The 25,325-nt window shown below is 43.4% G+C and overlaps 3 protein-coding genes across 3 annotated transcripts; 1 reads left to right on the top strand and 2 right to left on the bottom strand.

The window, feature by feature from the left end:
• Positions 1–892: 892 nt before the first annotated feature.
• Positions 893–16,146, bottom strand: kiaa1328 (KIAA1328 ortholog; the record flags this gene model as incomplete). Its single annotated transcript, XM_079218710.1, is given in 12 exon segments — positions 893–1,106; positions 6,680–6,782; positions 6,785–6,788; positions 7,037–7,130; positions 7,201–7,296; positions 7,390–7,608; positions 7,762–8,111; positions 9,105–9,229; positions 14,546–14,661; positions 14,837–14,937; positions 15,118–15,359; positions 16,059–16,146. Coding segments are annotated over 12 exon segments (1,716 nt in total). The 5' UTR covers positions 16,111–16,146.
• An 848-nt stretch (positions 16,147–16,994) lies between these two features.
• Positions 16,995–21,929, top strand: tpgs2 (tubulin polyglutamylase complex subunit 2). The gene is made up of 7 exons (XM_079217669.1): positions 16,995–17,106; positions 17,199–17,278; positions 17,355–17,442; positions 19,126–19,266; positions 19,418–19,528; positions 20,133–20,296; positions 20,827–21,929. Exons 1-7 carry the CDS (start codon positions 17,031–17,033, stop codon positions 21,043–21,045), a joined length of 879 nt encoding a protein of 292 aa, XP_079073795.1. The 5' UTR covers positions 16,995–17,030; the 3' UTR covers positions 21,046–21,929.
• A 639-nt stretch (positions 21,930–22,568) lies between these two features.
• aqp7 (aquaporin 7) lies at positions 22,569–25,295 on the bottom strand (the record flags this gene model as incomplete). The annotated part of the gene is made up of 6 exons (XM_079217922.1): positions 22,569–22,939; positions 23,512–23,729; positions 23,874–23,992; positions 24,144–24,281; positions 24,374–24,500; positions 25,179–25,295. 6 exons carry the CDS (start codon positions 25,293–25,295, stop codon positions 22,744–22,746), a joined length of 915 nt encoding a protein of 304 aa, XP_079074048.1. The 3' UTR covers positions 22,569–22,743.
• Between the last annotated feature and the right edge of the window lie 30 nt (positions 25,296–25,325).

The raw sequence follows: 25,325 nt of genomic DNA, 5'->3' as shown, positions 1-25,325 counted from the left end.
CTCTGATCTTGTTCAACTGATGTGTTCTACCAAGAACTAAATTCAATGAAAACTGCACTATCTCATCGAAAACAATTGAGTTACCATCGTTCTTTTCAGTGCTGTTATCAGTGGTTTTTATTTGGTTTAAAGCTAAGTAGTGTTGCTAGAATCACATTTTCCTTCATATGGTTTTCAAAGTATTCTGGAAATCTATTTCCCAATGTCAGCACACACGGAGGGTGGGGAAATGAATGTTGCATATTAGGCTTTGCCGGGTTCCTGATGAGCTAAGCTTCTGATTGGGCAGTGCGCTTTAGGCTCCCGCCCCTGTCTCTCCAGACTGCACCATTCTCTGGTCCCTTGAACTCTTTTTTTGTAATTTTAAATGAATGATGCGTCTCAGCTTAGCCCAATAATAAAGCACAGTCTAGAATAAAGTGTCTTGTGTCGTGTCATAATTACTGATACCTTAGCAATATGAATGCCGCTATTATTCCCGTCAAAAAGGAGGCGATGTTTTGGTCCATATGTCAGTTTCTCTCAAAATTAGACGATTAGATTTGTAGAAGGAAGATCTTGCGCATTATATGCCGCAGGGTATCCAGATTTTCATCATTTAAGGATAATAATAATCACACTAACAGGTTCTCAATGTACCCGTGTTATCCTCGGGGATAATGTGCGTAGCTCAACGGTTAACGGTTTTCCTGCAGTGAATTCCTGTAGCACTAATTACAAACTAGAAGCAAAACCAATTCTGAATAAATATGTTTATTTGCATTAAAAACACAGCACAGCAAGAGTACAATCTACAACGTCATAATTATTCTGTATTAAATGTCAACTGAAAAAGAAAAAAATATGAAGTTCAAAACAGGTGAATAGGAAGTGACTGGACACATTTTCTGTGTCAGCAAATGAAGAAAATATCCTCCAGTATTTGGCTTTCTTCCAGGTCCGGCCGGGTGTGAGACCCGGCCGGAGTGAGCAGGGTGCTGCCCGCTGGTTTGGGGGCAGTGAGCCCACGGTGTGACGTTTTGGGTCTTCGAGATGCCGGCTTGCTCAGCTCAGGGGCCGAGACGGGACTAAAGACGTCCAGTAACTCTGCCAGGGAGAAGTCCAACCTGGGAAAAATAAGTGCAATATTGGGAGTTCTTTGTTGTTTCATTCAATTCTGGGTTGTTGTTTTTTCTCCACATGACCTCTGCTGGTTTCAAAAAGGTGGAATTGGCACCGGCCTACATTTAGAATACAGAGCCCAGTGGGGCCGCAGCGACGGCCATGTTGTGAATGAGTATTGTGTTGTTTCATTGGAACAGAGAAACGCACACAAAGACCTGCAGTGACAGCACAAGCTCTCAGTGCTAGACAAAGAGGAGGAGAGCCAAGGACCAACACCACACACACACACACACACACACACACACACAAACCAAGGAACAACACCAGACACACACACACACACACACACACACACACACACAAACCAAGGAACAACACCAGACACACACAAACCAAGGACCAACACCAGACACACACACACACACACACACACACACACACACAAACCAAGGAACAACACCAGACACACACACACACACACACACACACACACACACACAAACCAAGGAACAACACCAGACACACACAAAGCAAGGACCAACACCAGACACACACACAAACCAAGTACCAACACCAGACACACACAAAGCAAGGACCAACACCAGACACACACACAAACCAAGTACCAACACCAGACACACACAAAGCAAGGACCAACACCAGACACACACACAAACCAAGTACCAACACCAGACACACACAAACCGAAGACCAACACCAGACACACACAAAAACCAAGGACCAACACCAGGCACACACACAAACCAAGGACCAACACCAGACACACACACAAACCAAGGACCAACACCAGACACACAAACCAAGGACCAACACCAGACACACAAACCAAGGACCAACACCAGACACACACGAGTCAAGGACCAACACCAGACACACACACAAACAAACCAAGGACCAACACCAGACACACACAAACCAAAGACCAACACCAGACACACAAACCAAGGACCAACACCAGACACACAAACCAAGGACCAACACCAGACACACACATGAGTCAAGGACCAACACCAGACACACACATGAGTCAAGGACCAACAGCAGACACACATGAGTCAAGGACCAACAGCAGACACACACATAAGTCAAGGACCAACACCAGACACACACATGAGTCAAAGACCAACACCAGACACACACATGAGTCAAGGACCAACACCAGACACACACATGAGTCAAGGACCAACAGCAGACACACATGAGTCAAGGACCAACAGCAGACACACACATAAGTCAAAGACCAACACCAGACACACACACAAACCAAGGACCAACACCAGACACACACACAAACCAAGGACCAACACCAGACACACACAAACCAAGGACCAACACCAGACACACACAAACCAAGGACCAACACCAGACACACACAAACCAAGGACCAACACCAGACACACACAAACCAAGGACCAACACCAGACACACACAAACCAAGGACCAACACCAGACACACACAAACCAAGGACCAACACCAGACACACACAAACCAAAGTCTACTTTGAGCCTCACGCTTGTACAACAATGCGTGTCATCCACCATTCACTTGTTCACACAGACCATATGAAAGCAAATCTCTCCTCGACATGTTAACAAAAGCTTTCTTGCTGAAGTGTCCACTGAACCCAAACAAGCACCGTTAACAAGTCAGAATCACTGGGGCGTCCCGGCAGAAAAACACACTTTCTCGCAGGTACCAGAAGAAGAAGAAAAACACCGGAGAGAAACCGAGGCGTTCTCCTCTGGAATAGGAAGTAGGGAATGTGCAGAGAAATAAATAAACCAAAACGGGTAAGATTAAGCTAATAGAGATTCAATCCCTCAGTCTGGCTGGCTTGATAAATTATTCAGTGTATACACAGTCGAACAACGCCATTCCAGATACAAAACATGAATTCTTTAACGCACGCTCCACTGATGTTGCGAACAAAATTCTCTGCTCGTTTAAAGCCGCATCGATTTGCATCGCGCGGCTCCGTACACAGCGCTCCCAGGTAAGGGCCATCTTCGACGCGTACTTGTTGATATGCATGCGGGTGGTCAGCCGACAGACACACCGGTGGAACTTCCAATCAGGGGGGCGCATTTGAGTTCCTCCACACGTAACCGTAGACCTCAACACGTCGTGTTTTCACACTAACTCGAGGCAGCGCACATCAATAGCTGAAAAGCTTTTAAAAATGCACATTTTGCTAATGTATGCACATGTTGGAGAGTGAGGACGTGGATGAGCGGAAAGTCGGCTGAGGAATGATAACTGACGGGGGGAAAAACGAGACTGAAGCTCAAGTAAGTAAATCAGTCTTCCTCATTTGGTCTCCTGCCTGTCAACAGCAAAGGAGAAAGCAAAAGAGAGCGTGAGCGAGGGTCAGTGTGTGTGTGTGTGTGTGTGTGTGTGTGTGTGTGTGTGTGTGTGTGTGTGTGTGTGTGTGTGTGTGTGTGTGTGTGTGTGTGAGAAAGAGACAGACTGGAAGCGAGTGCAGCTTTGTGGATAGAGAGAAAGGCAGAAAGGGAATGTGGGGGAGGGACATTGGCTGGGTTCCTTCTCTCGAAATGTGAGAATTTGCATTTTTATTTGTTGATTTATTTAACGGACAGGGCTCTCAAACAGCCATCCATCAACAAACGACATGTCGGTAATGAATAATGCATCACTTACCGGCGGTCACAATCTATAACAAGGGGAGTGTGGGGGGTAGGGGTACAGTTTGGGCAGAAATGGGTGTGGGGGTGCTGAGGGGAGGAGGTGGCACAGAGATTGCACGAGGGCTAGAGAGAATGCCAATAGATTTTCAGAGGGGTATTCAGTCCAACAAAGAACTTCATTTCTTGGCTCCAGTTTGTGTGAGGTAAAGTTGGGAATGACTGCTGGATATTAATATCCCCCAAAAGAGTCATGGGAAATCTATTTCACTGCTACATGCATAGAGAAAAATGCATGGACAAGAGTAGCAGGAACACAAGTTTCAGTTATTGTAAAAAAAGAAGAAAAAAGAAAGCTTTGTCCTGGGATGTTGGGTTATTTTATAGCATCTAGAGACGACATTTTAGTACTATTAAATACTCACATTTCTGCTGACCGTCAGCAGAACAGAAAGCAGCCTAAGGGAGTATAACATATCTGCAGATGATTCCGACAATATCTGTTGATACTACAGACTCTTCAATGACGAACGGAATACTTTGTATGGAAAGCCTGGACATGAAAAGGTCCTTTCATAACTACTCTGAAGCATTCTGCCTTCAAATACCGTCTTTCCTTTGTCCTTTGAACACACACACACACACAGAACTGTACCTTTCTTGGAGTAATAAAAACCTCTGGGCTTCATTCTCCCAGCGCACATATACTGTTTGTCTCTTTTCTCGCTCTGCTAGGCCAGATAAAGCGTCCACAGAACTCCTCTCCCCACCGTCGTCTTTCCACTCCGAACTTTCTCTGCTTGTTTGGCTCCTCTCTTTCATTAAAGAAAGCCGTCTCACCCCGGCGCACCTTTTCATTTGCAGTCCAAACAGTAAGATAAAAAACCTATAATGGCCACTGCGTATATCCCGCATGTCAATTTCCCAACCAATCAATAGCAGGCGGGCAATGGCAGGAAGGATGGAGATGAGATGGGCGGCGTGCGCTGGAACTGTCTCATTACTAACTAGCACAGGATTCATGAAAGGATTAAGAAGGTCACTTAATGTTAACCCCAGCTTCACTTTGCAATTTGCACATCCAGATTGAATTGGTTCAGATTAGATGGTCACAGGAGGCGTGTTGTTGCCAACTAAAACCGGGGGGTTCAGGTAACACAGCATAGACCTTTCTTCACCAATTTAATCTTGCGCACTAACCGCCCACGGTAGTGTTTGATTATTGTTTATTACCGTCTGACAGCTGTTTTTTTCTCCACGTTTTGCTTATATAAAAGGGAAGTAGCTCGCAATGCTGATGAGGTTAAAAGCAAAGCAAAAGAACGTGTAGCTCCTTTTCAGAAAAAAAGATCTATATCTAATCCAAATTAGTGAATTACCAAAGGATTACAACTTCCTTAAGAGATGCACATGAAATAAACATGTTGCAAGAAACCCACAAAAGGCATCCGAGAGGTAGACTTCATTACTGCGTGTGAAAGAAAACACTGCGTGTGGCGGAGAGTCCAACACTTTTAATAGGCTTTGGCGGTGTAAATGGATGCTAATAAGATCTGATGCCCTGGGTCTCCTGCTGGAATGAATGGGCATCTGCTGGAGCACACAGTTCAACCTGGACCACGCTTTGTTTAAGAGTTACTCATCGGAAGTTGAAAACTTTGAGCTTTAGGACAGGGAGCGGTGGGCGTTCGTAGCTACTCTATATCTCCTATTAAGCTTTTAGGAAAGGATGTATGACATTATGCAAGAACAAATTGGCTCAACTTTTGGAATAACAATTGTAAAAAAAATAACGGTCGGCAGCACCACTGTTATAAATTGCTTCTCAGCAATTGATATTTTAGCGCACACACACACACACACACACACACACACACACACAATAACGGTCGGCAGCACCACTGTTATAAATTGCTTCTCAGCAATTGATATTTTAGCGCACACACACAGGTTAATTACCATTCTGGTTAAAGGGTGTAAGAAAAAAAAAAGGTAATGAATGTCCTTTCTTTTTTAGGAAAGTCTAATGTTTGCACTCAGTGATTCATCCCCGTCCTCAAAACTCCTCTCCCTTCGTACGTCTTTCTCCCTATTTCCATTTCTATCCATCTAAACCCGATTTAACTTTCCCTGCTTCCCATTCCTCACTTTATCCAATGCCCTCACCCCTCACTCAGCCTCAAACACACTTTTAACATCTCTCCCTCACTCCTGCTTTCTGTGTCTCATTACTGTGGCAGAGAGAGAAGGAAGGGCAGTGTGTGCATCCAGAAGTCTGTTCAATTACACCTGCTGCAGGGTCCCTGCTAGGCCGACTAATGGAACGCAGCATGTCTCCTGACAGGCTGGCCGCGGCGCTAGCTAGCTCGGTAAAAAGCGTCATTTAGCCTCTCACAGCTCGAGAAGTTAGCTAGACTAAGAAAACACATCATTTAGCCTCCAACACTGCAGCCACTGTAAGCCCAGGAAAAGCTTCTGGATTCAAGAGTTATACTGGTGCTATATTTAGCCATTTCTTACAGTGAACATGTCCTTATAACTGAGGGAAAAACATCAATTGCCTTAAGAGGGCAGATAGAATGAATAAAATACTGCAGCCCGCAAATAATCTTCTCAATGTCCCCAACATGACTAGAGGAAAGTTCACCCAGGCTTCCCTGCAGTAGGGAAACCTAGTCCTATGTCCTATTTTTTAATCATCTTTCAACGAGTAATATCATCTTTTAGCTGGCAGGTTGATTACATTAAATCCAACTACTAATTCTACTAGATTAGCCACTACCTCCATGTTTGCTTTAGTCCTGCTGCTTATCCAGCATCGTAAATAATGCTTCACTTACCTAAGAAACTATGACAATACAGAGTAAATATTGATTAAATGCTTAATTGATGTCCAGTAAAGATGTGTTACCTGGCCTGAGGGGTCTTTTGGGTCCCAGCCACTGAGGTGGGTTTACTCAGGCTGGCAGAGGCCTGAGCAGGAGATGTAGCCACGTCCTTTCTGGACCGCTCCAAGGCTTCTGTTGAGAGATGCAAGGTAAGATGTTAGGAGCAAGAACTGCAAGGCCGAGAGCAATCCAGGCTTTTGTTATTACCACGATGATATACAGTTCCTCTATCCAAGTTTTGCATGCATATGAACGAACTAAAATAAATACTGTTTAAACAAAATCAAACTCTTGACAGGCGCGAGTATGATGTTTTGAGCCAGGATGTTCCTGTCTTTATTTAGTCCAGTAAGCATTTCATTCTCATTAATTGAAACTACAAGCTTACCGTTCTCCAGAGGAGCAGGGACAGTTTGTGGCTGTTTTCCATGCAGACTCTGTCCTGCAGGGTGTACCTCTGCATCTTCACACACACTGCAGACCAAAGACACAATATATTAAGCTGCCGTGCATGTGTGTGTGTGTGCGCGTGTGCAAGGCTTACCTGGAGGGTAAATCTTGGTGGGAGGCACTCGCCGGCTGCGGCTCTCCATTTCTAGTCTTTGAGCTGCCGAGATCAGATTGAGCGGCTTGTTGGAACCTAACAATAATACAGGATATCATATCAGCGTGTGCCTCCAAATACTAGTATGCAATGTTACCAGATCCGGTTAATTTCTCTTCTGTATGCTACCTGCTGTAATCGAGACGCGACTGACGTAGCTCCTGATTCTGCCTGCTGAGCCTCTCCTCCTGCTCAGCCAGCCGTGCCTGCAGCTTCTCCCTCTCCATCTCCAACTGCATCTTCTGCAGCAGCAGCTGGTGCCTTTTCTCCTCCCAGTCCTCGTGCCCCAGCAGAGGCCTGGTCAGGGCTTCATTAGTCTGTGAGCCATTGGCACTCCCACTGTGGAGCCTGTGTGTAAATGGACATTTCATTACCTTCATATCTTTACATTCTTAATGTGTGTGTCTTCATAACATGCTACATTTGATTAAAACGACAGGAAACTAATGTAATCATGTGGTTTGGTAGGTGAAAAGATGACTGTACAGAGCACTACTGCACCTTTCACACTCGTGCTGCTTAAAGCCGTCATGGTGGCCATTCTCTCGACCTGAGCCACCGCCTTGACCACTGCCTGGGCCGTGCTTCCATCTGTGGTGGGACTCCCTGCACTCTCTTTTCTGAATCCTGTGCTGTTTGACCGGCCCGTCAGTTGGACTGAACTCCCTCTCACAGGAGAGAGAGGTGTGGTTGCTCAAGGAGTGCGTTGCTTCTCTTCCTCCACCTCCAGTCCTGTGCACTTGGGGCTGCTTTGCTCGAGTAGCAGCCAGGCTGAGGTACGAGCCATCGAGGACTGAGCCGTTAGCTCTGCTCGTAGATGTTGTGCTGGGGGCGTCCTCGCTGCTGAGCACCTGGGCACAGAACGAAGAGGACAATCAAGCCTCTAAAAAATGTATAGAGTATTTCAGCCAAAACCGTAAGATTGCTCCATAAAACATTAATGTAGAACTGGGCTACAAACCAACATTTACCAATACAGAATCAGGACTCACTAACCAACCTAATTAACTCGTGTTTACGTGCAGTAAAAGCTTTCCCCCCTGTGCTCGCGAGAGCTGTTCCACAAGAGCTTACATATCACTTTCACTGTATGCGGGTTAACACGACCTGAAGGTTTTTTTTGTCTTGAAGTCTACTTTCTTCCATTTTACGCTTCCAACTGCAGCGATTGTGTTCTGGGCTCCGAGCGCTGCCAAAACGCAAGTGACGTACACAGCAGTACTGAGCCTGAACGCATCCTGTGTAGACACGAGGATTCAAGCTGCTACGGCTCCAGTCTGCTTTCGCTTTGTAGCTTCATGGACGAGGTGTGAGGACGTGTTGGCTTTATAGCAGCATAAATGAAAATCATCCTTCAAAACTGGAAACTGGACAGTGGCCACAAGATTAAGAGAACAATTTCCCAACTGAGCCCAACTGGCAGGTAAGCCAAGGTCAGGAGCATTATGAGATAAACATAAGGAGGAAGGTCCATCTTGTAGTTGACCGGGGAAGAGACTGTGACTAATTTGCTGAGGGTCAGAGAGCAGGCAAACACACATTATTCAGAGCCACCGCGGGACAATGAGGTTGGCCAAGTCATCTATTCTTACAGTGGCTGAAGCCAGAAAAGCGTCTTTGCTTGTGAAGTGTCACCTTGAGAGAGTTTTCACTATGTTGCAGTTATATTGAACCAGTGCCTGTCGTGGACTTGTAAGGTGCTTTGTTATGCGCGATTATGGCACTCGACAACGTGCTGTATGTGTCGCAGCATGTTTTTGTGCCCCAGCCTCCAGACGGATGGCCCACAGGGGGGTTCTCTGACAGGAGCAGGCCCATCGTGTTACAACCTACCACACACTCACCCTGCTGTGGGCCGGTGCCTGGCTGAGCTGGGAAATGGACTGGTTAAGTTTAGTCTTTTGCTGGGAAAGGTATTGTTGGTACAGTCCCAGCAGCTCCTGGCACTCTCTGAACTGCTGCTGCAGGCCTGGAGAACCAAGTGTTAAGGAACGAACAAACAACAAGTACACTGAACGGAACCGAAGAGAACCTGTCGCCTAAAACATTGAAACCCTACGCAAAGATCATTGTACACGTTTACGCTTATCTACACTTTACACTTCATATACTTACATACATAATTTGCATTTTTGTACTTCACTATTGTTTGTTTCATTTACACCTCACACAATAAACATACTTTGCACTTCTGTTTACGTTTAATTCCTAAATTAACTTTTTTTTTTCTTTCACTCCAGCTATTTTATTATTAGTGTATATATATATATATATATATATATATATATATATATATATATATATATATATATATATATATATATATATATATATATATATATATATATATATATCCCTGTCATCCCTGTTGTTTTTATATCTTATTTTTGTCTGTAAATTGCTGCTACGTCGACACCAAATTTCCTCTCGGGGATTAATAGTGTATATATTCATTCATTTTAAGATGAAAAAGAAGATGAAAAAAATGAAAAGTATTCAACTAAAGTTATGCCGTATTACTTCTTAATGTGAAGTCACGGAGTGGCTCTCAACTTTGTGCACAAATGCCATTTTGGTAAGGATAAAGTTATCTGATGCAACCGAAATAGAAAGAAAAAAGATAGATGCTGGATTTAGATTGACAATTGGAATTAAACCAATGTTTCTGCAATCAATTACACATTGGACCAGAAAAGTACAGCGAACAGCAAAGTTGAAACCAGAGAGGGAGAAGAGGCCAGTCAAATCAAAGTTGTTATTGTGGCACAGAGCTTTCACCATCTGGGTTGGGCCAAGCTGTGTCGAGCTGAGCCGGGCAGTGCCGTGCCAGGCTATCTGCCAGACAGAGAGCTGGCAGACGCAGGAAAACTAATCTGGAGCGGAACCACTGCTGCGCCTCAGGAGCCCACTAATGACAGTGGCAGCACCACAGCGCACCAGCACATACAAAGATAATGAGCAGGAGAATGGAGCGACTACACACAAACACACGCGCACACATTCAATAATCAACCTCGCTCCGACTCAAACTTCCTCGCGCACACACACACACACTCTCACACACACACACACACACACACACACACACACACACACACACACACACACACACACACACACAGCGAGACATGAGAGCAGAAATTCCCCGCCTGCACTGTAAAAAGCCCACCTACAAACACTAAAGGAAGCAGTATACACACTCCAGCCCAAGCGGACCTTATATTGTGTTCCTCCAGGCCGTATCTTTTTATGATGGTGGCCCTGCACCCGCAGCTGATGAGTTTCTCAGCATTCGTTTGAAAAAAAAAAACACCCATTTTGAGAGAAAATCAAAGTTCAAAGTAGAGTCTTATTGAAGGAATAGTTGGCGGAACACTCCATAAGAAAGCGCTTTGGTTGTTAGAAGACTTCAATCAGGATGTGGAAATGAAACAGAGGGAAAGAGAAGAGAGCGGGGGCGGCTTTGAATTGAGTACCAGAACACCAGACAAATGCAATGCTGCAGCTTCCATAAATATTAGGAAAATGTGAGGAAACACTTTGATTGAACTCTCCGTCTAACTAAGGCTCCTCCGCCGCTGCACTGATAATGTCCATGGAAGTAGTTCTATATGGAAAGCCTGAGGACATCACAAGGACATCACATCATGTAAACCTGTGCCGGTTGGTGTATTTATGCAGCATGAATAAGGGTCGTGAAGGAGAGATACTGAATATGCTTATACAGCTCCACCTCACCTCAGTCCAAGATAGAGTTGTGTATCCAGTTGAAAAATGCATGCTGCTCGTATTTCACCAGATTCGCATAAAACACAATTTCCACATGATTTATCAAGCCTAAAACAAATGTTTGCCAACACACACTAAATACTAAGTATTGTCTGTGCTGCAGCGCTAACAGAACTGCATCATGGTGGCGCCCCAACGCCGCGAATGAAAGTAATGTGTGTTAATGTGTTGAGAAGGCTGACGCAGTCACTGGACAGCGGGCGCTAGGTAATCTGAACCGAGTGGAGCACCGCTGATAAGATTCCACCTCTCTGCCCGTCGCCACACTAAACATGCTTCCTCCAGAGCCTTGGGCGTCAGCCAATGGGGGCCAAGCACCCGGCAAGCCTCTAGTTTACATCAGAGCTGCAAAGTGCCAACAATGACTTACTCCTCCCCCCTGCTCCAAAAATACCCAGAATCAAGGGCTTGGGCTGAAGGGGCTTCAGACGGGGCCTGTCAAAATGATTCACTTCCCTGTCAGGCCGAGGCTCAAATGAAATAATGAAATCCACTTCAAGGTGGAACAAATGTGCACAGGAGGGGGGGGGGGGTATTTTAAAGCCTGCTTTAGCACACTGTGCCAAACAGATTGAGCCGGAGCAGGAATGTGAGAGAAACGGGGGCGGAGACTGATGTGTATGAATGCGTGTGCAATGATGGGGAATTAATAGAAGAAGACAGTTTACATAACTGCTTCAATAGTGCAGAATCTGGAGAAGAGGCATGAGTGCAAGTCGCACAATAAACCAATAAATAATGTCAGCGAACAATTATTCCCCAAAAATATACTGTATTCTGAGAGGTGCCATACAGAGACAGTGTCATCACAACTATTCTGAGCCAGTCAGTGGCCTGATCGCAATCAGGATTGTCTAAATTATCATGAGTCTATGAAATATGTCAACTGCACATCTACCACACAAAAGCCGACAAATTACAAAGCCAGAAATCCACATAATACGTTGTAACGGTGGGCCAAAGACAACTCAATTACATTTTGAGTCTTTGCCGCATTATTAATTTCACGTTAAGCCCCAATTGGTTCAATTAGACTTTATTATATTCAATTAAGCATTTAAACCGAGTCGGTCAACAATAATATAAACCTCACACAAAGGAACTGGCTCAGAGAACGGCATTTGTTTGCAGGACTAAACTGAAATTCGAGCAGCTCAGTGTGCATATGTATATATGAGTGTAATTAATATATATATATATATATATATATATATATATATCTCAAACAACCTCATCATAGATACAGCCTTTCCTACTATTTAGGTTTGCAGAATGGGGGGCTAAATGTTATGTTAATCTTAAATCAACTAGTCAAAACCATTTCCCATATTTCTTGGCTGTCTTAGAGCGTCTATAAAGAAACTGACTACAATTTAGTTTTCTTTGGTTTTAAAACACCGTGAACAAATAGCCTGCACCTTATGCAGCACATGACTTCAATCACATCCCTCTTTCCGAGAATAAAAGGTAAGCTACAAAACACCCAGACATGTTCGTGACAATGGCCCCAGAGCTGACATCAAGGAATATTCTGCCTAGAAACAAAACGCTTCAAAAAAAAAAAAAATGAAAAAGAAAAAAGGACATTTGATAAAAATAGATTTCCACATTGTAAATGTCAGTTCAAAATGGATTCATCTCAAAGAAACCTCTTATCGCAACAAGTAGCATTTTTCAAAGACACATTCTAACAGGGCTGTTATCCGCCTCTCTCCGTGGCCTCAGGATCCCCTCCAATTGTTTTAACTCAATAAATTGCATTAGTTTTCGCGCCGGCTGCGCCTCGTTCCGGATTCACCGGGTAGAGCGGTGCACCGCATTAGCAACGCCACCGTGACTCCGGCTCACACCAACATGCCTTGAAGTACAAAAAGGCATCCTTACTATCTGAAAACACAAATTCAGTCCAGTGTGCCAGTCAGCTCCAAATGTCAGCTGAACACCCTTAATATCAAGGGTGCGTTCTCCCTCTCATCCACGGTGGCTCGGGGCTAAGGTATAGCCCTACATTCTTTAGACCCCCCGACAACCCTGAATCTTGGTTAGATAAGATAAGCTGAGGCGTAATGGAATTAGACTTGACAAGACTCTCATTCAGTGTGTTTGCCTTTGGTGTCTCCTTAACCTTTCAGAGAAGTGCCGGAACCTTCTGCCAGAAAAGAGCCTCCATGACTCCTGCATGCACTTTAAAAGACTACCTTATCCCCCCCTGAGGTGCTTGGATCTGAACACTTTTTCCCCTCTCAAATACCTTTTTAATGGAGTTTAGAAGTTTGGTGTAAATGCCAAGTCTCCGAGCCAAAGTGCCTTTAATTGAGTTGTGCTTTCCTAATTTTCCCCGCCGCCGTTGCCAATCGTGCAATTTACCAGCGGGGTCAATTACTCTTCATATTTTGCAGTGTTTTTAACCTAAATCGACTGCTGGCTATGCTCTGGTTTGACCTGAGCGGAATTGTTATGAAGACGGTAGGCGAGTTGCAAAAAGACAGCATACTATCGCTACTCACTCTAGCATTAACCTCATGCTAGCCAATCAAGAATCAACTGGTGACCCATCTGATCCCATTTTGTAAAGGAGGAACTGAGAAACATTCCACAGTTAACATTCAGGGAGGGTTACACAAACACATGGTGGTTAAAGCAGTAAATATCAAAATTCATCTTTGGATGATAAGATGATTTAGATGGTTCGGGCCATGGCTTCAACCTTGAAATTGATTCTGTACACAACAGCGGATAAGCTACAAGCACTTGCCGAATACATCTGCAGCAGGCGTCAAATCATTCAAATGAATCTGCTCTATTTCTCTGCCTTTTGTATCAAATTGAACAGTCTTGGCCCAATACTGTGCGCATGGCCTTACCTAAGACAACACTGCCCCCTGCAGACAGTTTCATGGAATAGCCTGAATATGACATTCAGGAACTTCAAACACGTCTACGGGATATGCAACTGTGTGCCATGGACAACTGGCAACACGTTTTTAGTCAAACCAAGACAACAGCAAATGTTTTACTGTTTAGTTCCCCCTATTACGTTGAAGTGGGAATAATCAGTGAAATCACTTGGGCTGTGTTCAAAGATGCACCTTTTTTGCACCACTTTTAACATTTTGGTTAAATATGTTTTCTAGCATACTTTATTACTAGATTTAACTATTTTACACTGAAATTCTTGAAGAACATCTGTTTTCCTTTAAATCAGAGCACCACAGTTTATAGTAGCTGTGTTAGTGCAGACACTACACACACGCTCCATGCAGCAATCACCACACTAAGAAACATATTTTACACCATTAAACATAATCCGGTTCTCTGAAGATTTCTCAAAAACACGAGTTAGAAGTACAAGAAAATGCATTAATGTACTGTTCACCCAGTACTGCTGTATGCACATTAAATGCCCTCTTGTTTCATTCAAAAACAATATGGCAAATACAAAAAAAATCCTCCTCGCTCATGTGTTTTTGTTTGCTCAGTTCTTTTGAAAGGATACTCTCCCTCTCATGCCCAATGACCAGGTTCTGTTGCTCCAGCTTCTGGATCTTGCACTCAAAATTTTCCTGTTCATCTTTCAGACGCTGCACTGACTCTTCTTTCTCCTCGCTCACTCTGGAGAACAGGATAGAACAGTATTACAGCATTGTAGCACATTACACATTCAAAAGAGTGACATGGACAAAAAGCTACAGAAGTATACAAAATAAACATTTGAATATATAACTTGATATTCTTCCATGAATACATTCATATTAATGTTATCATTAGACAAGAGTTCAGTGGCTACCTGGCTAGTTCTTCAATAAGGTTTGCAATCCGGCGCTTATCTTCAGGACAGAGGTCCTTCAAACAGACCTGGCTCTTAGCGCTGCTGGCCTCAGAGATTACCTGTGCAAAGAATAAGAAGATAATAACAAAAACTAATAAATACATTTTGTCAGCGGCAATACATCCTTTCTCTTTTTCAATAAATGCTCAGATTATCCATATGATCTCTCTTCCACATTCAAACATGTCATTCATACATAGAGGAAGAGAGAACACATCCTGCATAAAACAATGGTTTACCTGTGCAGAGGGGAGAAAAGTACGGGCTGGAGAAAGAGCACGCTCTGAAACTGCAGTGGCACTGTGACGGACCCACACTTGTTCCTTGCGATTCCCACACGGCTCACTTTGTAAGTGGCCCTGTTTCTTTAGCTTGGTCTCATCGTTGCAGTCGGAGCTACGCCTGTTTCGCATCGTGGTCCCTCTTTTGCTGCTGGTACTGCCTGATCTCAAACCGAAAGGGGTCCGAGTCTTCCCCTCTCCTGAGACAGTATGTGACAACACAGAAGAAGAGGATGGCATGTGGACATGAGCGACACACAATTCTCTCTCACTGTGTTCAGAAACTGTCCAATGTGTGGTGTGAGCCTCACCAGGAACAAACACCAAAGGCTGTTCAGCATCTGACACTTTGTGAACAAAGCAAAGAGAACACAGAACAGTTGAATGTAACTAAAGTGTGCTGTATGTGCTTCATGGCGCTAAAGCTAACTGTCAAATAAATAAATAACCCCATATGTAGCTAGCTGCTTCTTACAATTAAAGTAACAAACAATGAAGAAAAAAACACTTTGTGAACAAAGCAAAGAGAACACAGAACAGTTGAATGTAACTAACGTGTGGGTTATGTGCTTCATGACGCTAAAGCTAACTGTCAAATCAATAACTCAATAATCCCATATGTAGCTAGCTGCTTTCTTACAATTAAAGTAACAAACAAAACAAGAGCTCATAAAGAAATCAAAACAGTTGATTGGTAAAGACTAACACTATTGTCACAGAGTTTCAATATAAAGTAGGTCATGAGTTAATTAAATTAACTAGCTTTAACTAATTTAACGCTAGCTGTCTCACTTTCCAGCATTAACACAGAAATAACCCTCTGTGTGACTCGTTTGAAAACTTTTAAAAACTTTATTCTAGACAAGGAAGCTCGAGTAGTTGAGTAGAAGTAAACCTACCGCCATTCATCCAACATATCCCCGAAGCTCCACTTTTCGCCGCCGCCGCCATGTTGAAACGACCGCCACCGCTCGCGAGGAGCCAAGCGTTGCTAAGGAGCCATTAGTCCCGCCTGTCTCTTGCAACGGATAAGCCAATTGGCTAGTTTGTAGAAAGGCGGGTTTCTATTGGCTTAGACATGTGTCAGAGCCGCGTAAGTCGTTTCCTGTGTCCGTTGCCAGCTGAGTGCTTTTGACATACCGTAAATGACTGTGGTCAAGGAAAACCGCACGTTATTTTCCGGTTCTCGTATAACTAGAGCATTACTGGCATGTATACTTGGCATTACGGTAAGAGCGCCTACGAACTGAACTTCAAAATAAGCGTGAAGTTCCTGTAAACGTGATAGTACGTCTGTAAATACAGATTCATTAATAAATTTAACAAAATGAATGAGTGAAAAAATAGCGATCAACTTTAAAACAAACTAATTACCACATGCAAACTGTATTTTTAAGAAGAATAAAAAAATCCATTGAGGGAATACTTATACCTAATATCGAAAACATGCCACCTCAGAAGGTACAACTTCTTCAAAATGAACCCTAGAAAATCACATTCATGAACCATATCTAATTTCAGATTAGATTTAAAAGGAAATGGTCCATAGTTTCAAAATAAATTCACTTCACATAGCAGACAACATCATCCCTGAAATGCAGTTTCCATGGTACTCTTTTTTAATTAAATATATAATTTTCACTCATTCATTTAGTTAAATTCAATAATGTATCTGTATTTACACATGTATTGACTGACTGTCACATTCACCGGAACTTTGCTCTTATTTTGAAGTCAGTCCTTGCACGCTCTTACCGTAATGCCTCGTATACGCACGGACCCATAAAGAAGCCTTGCGGGCTTGGAGACTGGACCATACAGGACATACAAGCGACGCGGCTTTGCGCACATCTGTGAGCGCAATTGTCCAAATGGAAGAGACAAAAGAAAGCTTCACCTTCAAAGGTGTTGCCGAGAGACTGACGCTCGGCGTTACTCGCATACTCGGTGTGTATCCCGTTTCTTTGCTAACACCGTGAACGTGTGGGTTGTGTCGCTATTTAATACGCGTTATCATTGTGTCCCTGTTGTGTCGCCAGAGAACATGCCCGGTGTGGTGGACGTGCGGCTCGTGGAGAGGGAGCCTGCAGAGAAGAGGAGCCTGCTGTCGTGGGAGCAGGTGAAGTATGGACACCTGGCGGTTTGGTCAGCTTCTGCATGGTCATCACGTGATCCTGCTTCATTTCTTCCTTTAGAAAAACACCTGTATTCTGCCAGAGGACCTGCGAGATTTCTATCTGACAACTGATGGATTAACACTCACCTGGAGCGTGAAACTAGACAGTAGGTGGCCTGATTAGTGTTTTGTTCTGTCTGTAATAATATCACGAATTATTTTAATTAAAGGATTACGATTACATGCAAAAAAATAAAATAAAGAAGAAGAGCCGTAGGAAGACTAGTTTTTTTTAAAGCAAAAAAAATCCCGTTGATCCTACGTCATGCATGCATGTAGGACCACCTCCCGCCCATCTAACACGGTGCTATCGCACGAGACCTGTCCGAATATACTTAACCCAGCTGGGTCAGAAGCCGTCTCACTGAGTCCTTCCATCCATGCCTGGAATCGCTTGAGCCACAGTGAACAATGCTCCATGCTAGAATTGGAGCAGAGGTCCCCCTGGAGGGAGGCCTATCCAGCTGGGTAATACTCCTTCAGCAGTCGGACTAACCCAGGTTTGAACCTGGAGCTCCCGTGTGACAGACAAGGGCCTAAACCTTCAGGCCACCGTGTTAGACAATATGTATGTGTGTCAGGTTACTTTTATCTTAGTTTCTTTTCGAACCTATGTTGCCAAGGCAACCGAGGCGGTAGATGGCGATGGAGAGTTTACGTTGCAATTACCAGTCGCAGTAAATAAATAGTAGAAGAAGAAAGCTCTTCACGCAGGTGTTTACGTTTCCCCACTTCCGTAGCTGCCTACAACAATGGAAATGAAATTAGCTAATTTGTACTTAGTATTTAATTTGTCTACGTAAAAGATACGTCTGTAAAGTTAAATGGTGTAGAGGTGATGGGGTGAAAGTTAAAGCATGTTTTTTAATAATGTCCACTTGGTGCTTCTCTCCAGTAAAACATATGCTGTGGTCACTACATAGTAATTTGATCTAGTGATTTAGTGGATCGATTATGAAAACTTATGACATTTATAAAGAAACTAATCTCTTCCAACTCTGTGCACATACCCAATCCACATGATAAGGCAGAGAGTCAGGGCTGATTAAAAATCCATCAGATGTGATCAGGTCAAAACTGTCACATTGTTCTCGACAAATTATTCACCTTCAGGCCACCGTGTTAGACAATATGTATGTGTGTCAGGTTACTTTTATCTTAGCTGTATTGGTTCTGTTGCTTGAGTGAGTTATACTAGAAGACGGAATAAACAAAATAGACACAGCGTGGACTCAATCTGGCCTCTAAGTAATCTGGCTTGCAAATGCAAAAAAAAAAAAGAAAAAAGAAAATAACAAATATTTTATAAAAAAATATTTAAATAAAAATATTTTAAATAAAATAAAAATATTTTAATATATTTAAAAAAAATGTAATATAAAATATTTAAAAATGGAACACGGTGCTCTGATTGGTGCAAACTCCACATACCAGAGGTGTACTCCCTTGTACATTACAACATGTTTGAGATAATAATAATACATTCATTTTATATAACGCTTTTCAAAATGCTTTACATGAGACCGAGACAAATAGAACAAAACAAAAAAAGAAAGACAATAGAGCAAACAAACAGAACATCCCCGGCACAAAAAAAAAGATAAGGTTGATATCTTTGTGCTTGGATCCCCAGGAGAATTAAGTTGCAATTGTTATGACTATTATTGAAACAAATTGGGAATCTATAAAGTATTGTTCTACTTCAAACTAGTGAATTATAATAAAGGATTGTTGAACTTTATTGTTCAACTTTGAGATGTGCTTTTCTTCTTTGTGTGTGCGTGTTTCAGATGAGTGTGTTCCCCTAGGAAGCATGATGGTTCACAGCGTGGCTCGGCTGTGCCCGCTCCTCCAGCCGGCGTCGTTGTTCTCTCTGCCCAACGCGCCCTCACTGGCCGACCTGGACTGGGAGGAGGACGCCTCAGAGAGCGGTACGCCTCACCAGTCTCTCTCAACAATTACTGCATGTCGAGTTTGATTACGTCTATTCGTGTGCTCAATTGTGCAGAAAAGCAGGCTAATGAATGAAATGTTGATTGGAAAGTCAATATGTATTCAAGACTCATCAATGCTATCCGTCAGGGACCGGGAACGCCGCCGCGCCCCATTTTGATTCCCGGAGCCGCGTCTTCGAGATGGATTCCTGTGGTGGGAACGGCAAAGTGTGTCTAGTCTACAAAAACTGCACACCAGGTGTTCTATTTGTTCACAAATTGCAACAATATGTTATATTGTTACTGTTATGTAAAAAAAAAAAATCAGGGGTATCAGGGTTCTTCCGCTCATGGAAAACCTGGAAAAGTCATGGAATTTTAAAATGGTTATTTCCAGGCCTGGAAAAGTCCTTAAAAAAATGAAATGAAAGTGTTGTAAAAGTCATGTAAATGTGTTATATTCATGTGTTCATGACGTTCATTTACGCTGAGTTTGAAATAATGAATATGCTTTTAAAAGAAAGACTCAAAATATAAGCAGGCATACATACAGGCATCTATATAAATGTTTATTCTTTTAATCAAACTATTGTCTCATTCATTTGTGTCATTTAAGGTTTACTGTATGCTTTGTATTCTCATTGTTAGTTTAAATACTACATTTACTCACTTTTTACTGTTTACACCCAGATTTCCCTAAATGTTTGCTCATGGAAATTTGATTTAAAGTCATGGAAAAGTCATGAAATCCATTGGTCAAAATGTGTATGAACCCTGATATATATACAGAAGTTATTGAGACACTGATGTCTATGTTAAAATGAGTGTAGCGTCATTAACTTGTCGGTCTTTGTATTGTTCAGGTGTGGTCGCCCAGCAGAGTGCCATTTGGTTCCTGGACCGCTCACTGTGTTGGCACTTACTGAGCGCGACCTTCACCTCCTACTACCGGCTGATGATCACTCACCTGGGCCTGCCGGAGTGGCAGTCTGCCTTCACCCCGTACGGCCTGAGCCCGCAGGCCAAGGTGCTGCATCGCTTCTCATAAGACCGCGTGTTGAGCTTTCAATGACATCTGCAGAACTTTCGGTTACTTGTCTTCGTTGTCTTTGCTTTTCCCTTCTTGTTTTTTCAGACTTTCAGAATCAACCGAACCTTGTTCAGTTAAAATGTATTGCTTTGTACTAATATTAACACAGTCACGTCATTGCAGGTGTATAAAATAGATTTTATTCATTCCGTTCCCTTCACAGTATAATACAATGTTGGCTGATTTAACACTTCAACAAGATGACACAACACTCAACAGTTAGACACAACAACATGACTATTTCACCTCCTTACCCATACCTGACTTTTTTAAATACTAGAAAGTGTATGCCAAATGTTCCTGGGAATGCAGATTCCAGTGGTGGAACATGTATCAGTTTCTTTGTAGTGACCCTACTGTAACACACACTTCCTCAAGGACATTGTTGGGGTTCTTTGGCGTTAACGTTTACTCGAAATGACTATAAACCGCATTTTAACTGATTCCTCCTCCTGTTCCCTCTGCAGCAGTGGGCATCGTTGTACCAGCCTCTGACTTTCAGCAGTGAGCCCAACTTCGCTGATCCAGCTGGAGATTCCCATCTCAACAAGCTGGATCCTACGAAGGCCTTCAAAGGCAAAGCCAAGACTCCCGTCCTCAAGAAGAAGCCGTCGCCGCAGTGCAGCTTAGGGAGCGCTGCAAAGAGCCAAGCCGCCACAGGAAGACACAGCGGGGGACGACGTTGAGGATGAGTCCATCCGAGGAAAACCTTCCAATCAGCTTTATGTCCGTACGACCGGCATCGCACAAAAGGAGCAGCAGATCTGGCGTGTTGGCCGTATGCTCCTTGAGAGCATGCTGTTGAATGCTGCATGTTTAAATAGATAAAACAGCCAGCTCTTCCCTACACACGGCTTTATGTTTCACTGCTCAGTGTTGGTGATGGAGAAATGAGGCTTTATGTTTCACTGCTCAGTGTTGGTGATGGAGAAATGAGGCTTTCCAGCCAGTTGCAGTGTCAAAAGCCTCATTCCTCAGTGTTCACTAGTGACACCTAGTGGTACAAATAAGTAAAGGCATTCATAAAATATGATCACGTGCTGCTGACACGTGACACAATAATCCTCATATGTGGTAACAGAGTTCAGTCAAACTGTTCTTCCTCCGCTGTAACCAATGAGGACGCAGTTTACGTCTGTAGTTATTAACACTGGGCTTAGTTTTCTGGTTGAATTTGTTATGTATCATACAACAATAGTCTATATTATATAGTATAATGTTCAAAGATGTGTGAAAATGGGTAAATAGAGCTCATATGAGACTGTGAGTAACACTGAAGGAAACTGAACGAATGATAATAATACTGCGGCAGTAAAAGTGCTTGTACTGAAGGCCTGTGTCTACAATCTGAACTTCTAGAGGGCTGAGCTGTAATAGTTACTGCTGTATGCATCCAGAGGCCTCAGCTGGGTTGGTTAGATCTTTGCACTATTGTTTTGTTTGCTCATTTAATTTTATTCCATTTTTTGTATATTGTGCATTTTTATATTTAATATTGTTTTACTTTTATGTAAAAATGCTGCTGTAGCAAACAAATCTCCCCTTGTGGGATTAATAAAGTATCTATCAAACTCTACATGACTTTAGAGTTCATGAAAATCTGAACCATGAAGCGTTACATTATGAAAGTGATAAAAATGATACTAGTCTCCGGTATAAAATGTTCCTAACTGGCCGATGCCTCACTGATGCTGTGTCCCTCTGTAAACTTTACACACACAGCAACGTGCTGGAGTTTAGACCGATTGGTGTTATTTGTATAATGACGTCTGCTCTGATGACTCCATGTCAATAGTCCTGCATTGCAAATGTACAACGTGTGAGCTTTATCCATTTAGTGGAGTTTAATGACTAGACTTTCTAGAATTAACTTTTTGGTTCAAGTCCCTCGGGGCTCCAGCAACGGTAATCCAGTTTGTTTTAAAGATGAATGTGTGTGTTTTCTTTGGTTGTGCCCTTTCGAGCTGTTAGGGGCCGACTCCTACTGTCCTTGTTTCTTCTTCTTTTCATTTCCTGTTGATTGTTATTCATGATGTCAGATCAGCTGCTATTACCTCACTGATATAAACATTAGATTTAAGCTACGAAGTGGGTTTTTTTTTCATCTTGAATGCATAGAAATGGCTCTTCATTTTCAACCTTTTGATCTTAATGTAGTTACTATAACTGGAGCAATACGCCTGAGACGTCAGCGTGTTGCAGCTGCTGACATTAGTTGCGTAACTGATGTTGAGATTGAATTCATGACAAAACAGACTCATTTATAAATTGCTTAAGAAATTGAAAACCTGATTGTTTTTGTGCTATTTTTACCCTTCGTATAAGGAATGTTTGGACTGCGTACAGATGTGCACACAGCTGTACAGGATGTACATATGGGGGCTTCAGACACACACATTAGTGCAGATGTTTTCTCGTTTCTCCAGAGGGAAACTCTCCTCAAACCTCTCCACCAGCCGCTCATCCTGTTCAGAGAGGGGGGGGTGGTGCATTTCTACCAGCAGCCTGTAGAGCCCCGCCCCCAATAAGCCGCCAATGGGGGGGGCAACTAGAGGCACCCACCACCACCCGTTTCCAGACCTGCACAGGGACAAACAAACAACTGTAAACATGGGTTTGATTAATAATTAACAGATGTTCTTCCCCGCTTATCTGACCCCAAGTCATTGGGACATAACAGATCCTGCCCTAAAAGCCAGTGTATCCATCCTGTCAGGGTTCTTACGGTCATGGAAAACCTGGAAAAGTCATGGAATTTTAAAATGGTTATTTCCAGGCTTGGAAAAGTCCTTTAAAAGAAAAATAATATCCTGGAAATGTGTTTTATTCATGTGTTCATGACGTTCATTTACGCTGAATTTGAAATTATTAATATGCTTTTAAAAGAAATACTCAGAATATAAGCAGGCATACATACAGGCATCTATATAAATGTTTATACTTTTAATCAAACTATTGTTTCATTCATTTGAGTCATTTAAGGTTTACTGTATGCTTTGTATTCTCCTTGTTAGTTTAAATACTACATTTACTCACTTTTTACTGTTTACACTGAGATTTCCCTAAATGTTTGCTCATGGAAATTTGGTTTAAAGTCATGGAAAAGTCATGAAATCCATTGGTCAGAATGTGTATGAACCCTGTCTGTGTACCTGAACACATCGCCCCCCCAGCCTGCTATGGCGGTGAAGACCCTGGGTGCGATGTCCCTGGTGGGGTTGATGGCGTAGCCGCTGTTGCTGCCCAGAGAAATGCCGATGAGCAGCACCAGGAGGCCGACCGCGACCGGCTCGCAGCCCGCTGCCGCCGGCTTGTTCTTCTGATCCGACAACGCCATCAGGGAGAGCAGCAGCATGGCTGTGCCGAACACCTGGCACACACACACACACACACACACACACACACAAAACCAACATCACACAGATAGCTGTGCGTAAACAGCAAAGAAAATGTTCAGGACAGAATGTGTCGGGTGATGGTGGTGTGTAGCTGTAATCCTTTAATCCTGTTTTACCTGATCAATGAATCCAGCCATCAAGGAGAGGTACGGGGCCGGATAGGTGGCGAAGATACCGGCTGTGGCCTTTTCTCCGGTCACAGTCAGGTTTCCTCCACAATAGTCATGGATGGCTTCTGCATTCGGAAACAATTTAGACAAGACAGATACTCTTAGGCGTATCACTTGTAGACGTAGAGCAAAAATCATATATGGGCAAGGAGAAGTATATTTATATTTATATATAGAATACAGGTGTTCAGTGCCAAACATGCAGTGTGCCCTCACCATAATAGACACCATAGACTGTCCCTGCAGCCAGGAATGACCCCAATAGTTGCGCAAAAACATACAGAGGCAGCATCTTCCACCGAAGGCGGCCAAACGTGCACATGGTGAACGACACCGCTGCATTCATGTGAGCTCCTAATGCAGCGTGACAAATGCGTGTCAGGTCATCGTGATGTGTGACGGCTTTTAAGGATTCTTGATCGTTCACAAGGGGTCAGCTCTCGTACCTGAGACCTTCCCTCCAACGTGAGCCCCCATAGCGACACCCAGTCCAAAGCCCACATTGATGCTGAGGTACTGTCCGAACGCCCCCTGTCCCGTCACTACCTGGGCCACAGAGCCCAGGCCAAACACCTGGATGCAGAGAGGAGTCATTGTGCACAAGTCACCGAGAAGCACACGGCAGGCGGAAAGCTACTTTAAAAGGGAAAGCATTCCAGCAAGCAGGATTTGTAAAGCAGCAAGAAGAAGGATGAAGTGGTGCCATGTGAAGGTGGAAATGAATGGATGCTTTTGTTTAGAACTGCGAGTGTAAAACAAGCTGAACCGAACTCTTCCACATAACTTCTAACCCAGTGAAGCTGTGGTCTCAGTGGGGGAAAACAAGCTGACACTGAAAAAACCTTTGTTCAGGAAACAGGAAACATGTGCTTCTTCAACCGAAAGTTACGTGTGTTTGGGTTGAGAGGGAGTTTGGTTTTCCAAGTACAGCCAGCAGGGTTCTAAGTATAGTTTTTTTTGAACAGCTGACTCACAACATGTGACTTTTGCAGCCCGCTGTGACCCACTGCCCGGCCATTACTCTGGTAACGCTAGATTTCCTGGTTCGCCCACTCGAGCACCAATCCCCACTCGGGACCCCCACCATGTGACTGAAGCGTGTTATCAGGGTCAAGAGCATGACATTAATAATTAATGGACAGATAAGCGCACCTCAATGTTCAAACAGAGAGAACCAGAATGATGGATGTGAGGGACTTTTATTTGGCAGTTTATTATAAATCACACATTATTAGAGCAAGTGTTTCTTACCATCATGACGTACGTGCTAAGGGTTTCAGCGAGTCCCACTCGAACAGCTTTGTTCTGGATCCAGACTCTTCTCCGCCCAGAGGCCCCGGGTTCCACTGACTGCACCAAGTCCTTCATTTTGTCTTCTTCTCTTCTCTGCTCCCTTTT

Source organism: Taurulus bubalis (assembly GCF_910589615.1).
Source record: "Taurulus bubalis genome assembly, chromosome: 5".
NCBI lineage: Eukaryota > Metazoa > Chordata > Actinopteri > Perciformes > Cottidae > Taurulus > Taurulus bubalis.
Note: the sequence above shows the minus strand (reverse complement) of the source record. Positions and strands in the feature narration are given on the sequence as shown.